Here is a 6,535-nt window from a genome sequence, read left to right as displayed (position 1 = left end):
TTAAATTCAAACACACCTTATACAGGGTGGCGCCTCTCATACGCCGCGGAGGCTCCAAGGAGAACGACAGTTTGTATTGAAATGAAATTTCGTGAGCATATGTAGGTTCATACAGAGCACTTTAAAAATATAGAGAGTTTTACAGGGTGTCCCCAAAAAAAAGTTACATATCAAAGTTGTGTTTTTTGTAATGAAACACCCTATATATTAATTGATTTTCTGATTCTGGGAGAAAAAAAAGGTGAGTTTTAGAAGAGAAATATATGACTAAAATGTAAGGTTTTGTGCCAATTTTTAAATTACAATAAAAGCTACCTAAATTGGAATTTACCCAATATAGCCTAATATGTAGTTAAATTAACTATTGTACTTTAAATCAAATTAAAACTTAATCCAAAAAGTTATACAGGGTGAGACAAAATTAATATTGGGCATTGGTCACCTTTAAAAGCATATTACTCTTTTATTTTAAATGGAACATCCAGTATATTATTCCGATATTCAATAGAGAATTCATGTCACTTCAAAATACTACTAAGGTTGCCTACCCATCAAACAAAGATCTTCTGAGATATTTTCATTTACATGATTTCATCTGAGTAGATCTTTATTATTTGATAAAATCTAGGTGGCTCTGATATGTCTGACGTTACTTCAACATAGCTGCATAATTATTCCAACTTTAACAACTAGTTATAATTTTGTGTCAGTTAAAACAAAAAAAATTCTCAGAAATTTGCCGGAAATGCAAGGTTATCTTATATTAGTTCGTGAATGCAGTGTGCATTCACCAATTAAGAGAATACTTAAATACTCCTAATTTTATCTAGTCTGTTTTTTTTATGGGGATATGTTAAAGGCAGTGTTTTCAAAACCGGACCAACTATTGTCGACAACATGAGAGAAATTATTGTAGCTGTTTTTTGAGGTAGAACTCCACGTATGCGTTTTAAAATGAAAAGTTTCTTTTGAAAAGACAATCATATCATGCAGTTAACAGGAAAGGAAGCATTTTGAGCATTTGGTTTCATCTAGCTAGTTTTTGTCACATTATTATAGGTTTATGTTTAGTTTTAATTCTGCAACAATTAAAATATGGTTTAACCGTGTATATTTTTTATTACCGTTGAGTATTTTACTCTACAATCTTTAATTTTTGTTAAATTAACCAAAGGTATATCACAGAGCCACCTATATTTTTTCAAATAATAAAAATCTACTGACACAAAATCATATAAAAAAAAGAAATTTTTGTCTGAGAGGTAGGTAACCTTAATAATATTTTGAAGAAATATAAATTCCCCATTGAACACCGGAAAAATATACTTGGTGTTCCATTTAAAATAAAGGAGTAACTTGCTCTACCGTTTTTCAAAGTCCAAAATAACCGACATATTTTACTTTGAAAATGTCAAAAAAATAACGCTTATATTTTGAGAACCACTGGATCTTATCTGTTTGCGAAAAATTGTTTTTTTTTTAATTAAAAAGTTTCTAAATTTTTTTTCAAAAAAATCCAAATTTTCAAAACTTTTTTTCGCGAAAAAAACCTCATATACGTGTTTCTGGGGTCGAAATATACTACCCCTAAAAATATTTGCACTTACATATTTAAGACTCACCCTGTATAAAAATCATGTTAATAATAAGAGTTCAACGACGGAAAATATCGTGTAATAAAATATCTTTTTTTTCAGGTTCTAAGGCAGACAACTTTGCCTATTGTATCTGAGCGTCATCAGATTTTCCAACGACAGCTGTCACACCGACTTGATATTCAGACTGAGATTAAATTCAGCATTTGCAGCTTGGAACGTAATCACAATAGCAAGAAAGTCGGATTGATAAAGGTAATTTTAAATCACTTATCCGTATTTTATTCATCAACTTCTTTTTTATTGAAAATGTCTAAGTATTCTATAATAATTTTTAGAATATCTCACTTCAATATCAATATTCGGTAGTGAAAGTACTTAACAAAACATACAGTTGAATGAAAATTGCGTTGTGATATAAAATACAGAGTGTCTCATTTAAAACAGCGGAAATTATATTTAGTTAACCAACCTAACCTAACTAACTCTCCTGTGTTGTTGAACCGAAATCAATGAAAGCAATTATTAATGAATACGTAAAAAACCAACTATAGGGACAAAAATAAAGAAACTAAAAATTAATATAAGAATTAAAAGTACAGGGTGGGTCAAATTCGATGCTTTTAAATGGAAACACCCTTTTCTATAAGAGATAGACAAAAACTAATATCGGTGTCTGGAGCTCAATTTGTGTCACAAACATGATGGTGAAAACCGCATATCGATATATGTTACCTCGCTATAAGAATATAGATCATTCTTTTATATAGATTGGTGGTAGCAAGGCGGCTGCGGCTTCAAGAATAAAGTGCCTGAGAAAGCCCACCATGATGAGGCGAAACGTCGCATAATAAAAATAAAAAGTTTCCATCTTCAATTAATAAAAAAAATCTCATACCCAGAAGGGGATTATAACAAAATATCAAGTGTGCTATATTTTTGGAAAGATAATATTCAATTATTTTCAGTTAATTAAAAATATAGAGGGTGTCCCAAATAAAAAATCAATTTTTCTGTTGATAACTCTTAAATTATTAATTTTAAAAAAATTATACTTAAACCATTAAATTCTACGCAAAAAGGTGCTTTGGAAATGTTTTCATAGAAATACAAAATTTTCCATAGCAAAAAAGTTACAGCGATTTGTTAAATATGCACATTTTTGAAAAACACCCCGTAACTCCGAAACGGTAACAGATATTGATGTGCGGTTTTCACCATCATGTTTTTGATGAAAATTGAGCTCCAGACACCAATATTAGTTTTCGTCTATCTCCTATAGAAAAGGGTGTTTCCATTTAAAAGCGTCGAATTTGACCCACCCTGTACATAGTTGTTGCTAACCTAATAAAATTAATAGAGTCCAATAGTTTCCTTATGGTATCTGGTTCAATGGAATTCCAGGCTTCTTTCAGAATTCTTATCAAATCTTTCTTATTGCTAATATGACTTCGTCTTATCCGGCGATCTAGTTCCTCCCACAGGTTTTCAATGGGATTAAGGTCTGGACTTTGGGTAGGAAAGTCCATAACTTTAATTTCTTCAGACAAAAACCATTCTTGTAAGTCTTTCGATTTATGCTTTGGATCATTATCTTGCTGAAATATCCAAGTTAAAGGCAAATTATCATCAGCAAACGGAATCATCACTTTCTTTAAGATGTCCAAATACATAAATCGATCCTTCTATTACATACGATTGTTTCTTCTATTACATGCCATTGTTCTATTTAAAGAAGCATCCCCATACCATGCAAGATCCACCATCATGCTTTACAGTGGCCTTGCTATACTTTGGATCAAATTTTTTCCCTTCTGGGCGATGTATCCACGATATACCATCGGATCCAAATATATTGAATTTGCTTTCATCTGAAAACAGGCCCTTTTTCCAGTCATTCGTCGACCAGTGCAAATATTTTTTTGCACAGGTAAGTCGGGCCTTGTGCTTCTTCTTACCGATGAGTGTTTTTTGACTGCTCTTCTGCTAAATAATCCTGCTTCCCTTAGCCTTCTTTGGACGGTTTCAGAACTTATACTGACACCAGGTATTTCACTCAAAATTTGATTTGCCGATTTATGCGGATTAGTTAAGGCGATTTTTTTAATTATCATTTCAATTTTTTTTGTTGTTTTAGAGGAATTGCGAGTTTTGAAATTGGAAATCGTTTTGCTAATGACAGACTTATGCAAATTAAACATTGTGCTTATGTCCATTTGCGGTACACCATTCCGATGTGCGTTTATTATTTTTTCGCGAAGATCTTCAAACAAATATTTTCCGCGTGGCATATTTAGTAAAAATGTAAATCAGAATATCAACAATTTTCACCTTAAGCAAATAACTCCTAAAGTATGGTCAATTTTTATGTTAGATTCTTTATTTATATCCCTTCAAAAATATTTGTGTCCATATTATAAATAAACACCTGATAAGATAAATTTGGAATCTGACGAAAAATTATGGTATTGCTAAAAGAAAATATCTTTAAAACAAACATTATTTTAAATATTGGAGGTTTTTGGTAAATCCGACGAGTTTTAAAAAGTTTCTCTACTTTTGTCTGATAGTGTATATCCAATCAGTTATAGTAGAGACGTAATAATTCAATATTCAGCTAAGACTGCTTCTACCATAGACTTAAAATAAAATTTTAAGTCTATGGCTTCTACCCATTTCATATTAGAGGCTCGTAGGTAAGCAATTTCCACATCAAACTTAATGTTCCTGGAGCGTACTCTGGATTATAGGATTTTTATGGAAGTGTGAAATGGGTAAAATAAAAGGTGGATCGATATTTACGCCATCAAAAAATATCACTGTACTTAGGCGTAATAAAAAGATGTTTAGCATTGAAAACTTTTAATAATAATGACCATACACCGGGTACAATAGCGCGTTGGGCATATGTAGCTTCTAGAATAAAAGACTCACATTTTTGAGCCAACCTATAGAAGTTAAAATATGTTTCTGAAATACATCCTAGTACATACTTTTGATTTACACTTAAACAAAATTCCCAGCGTACTATTGCCGGACCCAGTATTATAAAACTAAGGTTAGTTTAGTACTGACCACATTGAACAGTCCTGAGGATGCAGTCAATTTTTTGTTGATATTTTAAAAATGTTTTCTTGTAAATATTTAATGTTTCGAATATACCTGAATTGTTGTGATGTTAGTGTAGCAGTGTCACAGATAAAATTATGGTGATTGTAATGGTTTTTATCTTATTTCATTAATTGTTTTATTTAAGATCCTTAAAGAAACACAAAAATAACGATAGTCCTGAAAGTCTAACAAAGCAAACAATAATTAACAAGTTTCAAAAGAAATTTTTGCTTTACTTAACACTCAGATATTAAAACACTATAGTAAATTTAATGAAGAAATAAACTATAAAAGTCCACTTAAAACTTTTATAATTAACTTGTAATAATTAAAATAATGAAGTTCTTCCTTGTTCTTTCATCTTTTATATTTGAAAAAATAAGACCTTTTCCAACAAAAATACTGATAAAATTCCATTTTTCAAAGTTCAAGAATAAAGATTATTTGGCAAAAAAAGTTTAAACGCAATATTTCAAGTTCAAAGTCAGAGCAAAAGTTTTTACAGTTAGCGAATACTGAAAATACAAATTAGTCCTGAAAAATAGTTTAATTTGTCTAAACTGTCAAAACCAAATTGTACAAATGGCTTTGAAGACGAAGCTGAAAAATAGTTAGTTAATTTGTATCTATTATTTTTGCCTCAATATATTTTGTCCTGTAGCCTTTGACTTTTACTAAGTAAGCTTAAATTAAGATAGATTTTCTGTTTAATGTTTTAATATCTTCATTTTTTGCATTGTATCATAAATTTCAATACAGGGTGTCCCAGAAATAAGTGCAGATATTTTAAAGCGTGGTAGATCTGGTCAAAAGAAACATATTTTCTCTTTACCATTTTTAAAATAAATTGAAAATAAAAATTAATTATTAAAAATTATTAAAAATAATTCAGAAAATCACACCACCTGAGGAGTTTGGCAGAGATGCATTATTACAAAAAATAAATTAAAAGAAATAACTTACCCACCACCAATGACTTAAAGAATATATGGACATGTAACGCCCCTATACGGGCTGCAGCAGAATTTGTGACCTTAGAGACCTTTCTTTTGATGGCAAACAATGAGTCATCATTTGGTCACCAGCGACAATTTTAGCGATTTTTAATAGTTTGTGTGTAGTAAACTTTGTATAAACTTTATTACAATGGTGATTATTTGTTCAGCTTTCAAGTGTAAAAGCAGCAGCGATAAGAAAAAGCCAGGAGTTACGTTTCATAGGTAAATAAACAGTCCACTCCAACTTTTTAGCGTTTTCTTATTGAATTCGATATATATATATTCGATAATAATTATCCTTCAATTTCAATTAACATTTATATGTACTTGATATGTGCTATACATATATCGATACTAGTTTTGTACCTTTTGTTAACATTTTAATACGTTTTTTTCGTAATTAATTAGGATGATACACCATAGGCGTAGTCAAAACAATTATCAAAAGATATAAATATTGCTTCAAAAAGCTAGGTTAAGAAAAATATGTGCCACGGCACTGTTTGGTGACATCGGCACGATTTGCTCTCGGATGTTATTTGTCCTTGGATTCTTTAGTCATTGCCCACAACATTAAAAAAATACTTATGACAGATCGATGTAACTGACAATTCTCTTTTTCGCTAAATCACTGCTAAAATAACAGTCTACAACACATTATTGTCATATAGGCTTCATCACAATTTGAACCAGTGATATATAAAACACTTTGAAAAGAGCAAACTACTTTGAATACTTTTCTTAATAGATAAATGTTGAGAATTATTGTCTTTTATCGCCACCCTACGAACAACTTTTAATCTAAGAAAATACGTGTTTTATTCAACAATT

General features: G+C 30.5%; 1 protein-coding gene across 4 annotated transcripts in view; it reads left to right on the top strand.

The window, feature by feature from the left end:
* Positions 1–6,535, top strand: part of LOC115874656 (synaptotagmin-10-like) — an 80,586-nt gene that overhangs the window by 35,808 nt on the left and 38,243 nt on the right. For all 4 annotated transcript variants that reach the window (XM_030889873.1, XM_030889872.1, XM_030889871.1 and 1 more), the window contains exon 4: positions 1,698–1,850. In XM_030889873.1, the coding sequence (XP_030745733.1) occupies positions 1,698–1,850 (153 nt within the window). The remainder of the gene's footprint in view (positions 1–1,697; positions 1,851–6,535) is intronic.

Source organism: Sitophilus oryzae, unplaced genomic scaffold (genome assembly GCF_002938485.1).
Source record: "Sitophilus oryzae breed Bouriz unplaced genomic scaffold, Soryzae_2.0 scaffold_1297_pilon_pilon, whole genome shotgun sequence".
NCBI classification, from domain to species: Eukaryota; Metazoa; Arthropoda; class Insecta; order Coleoptera; family Curculionidae; genus Sitophilus; species Sitophilus oryzae.
This window is presented reverse-complemented; position numbering and strand designations above follow the sequence as displayed.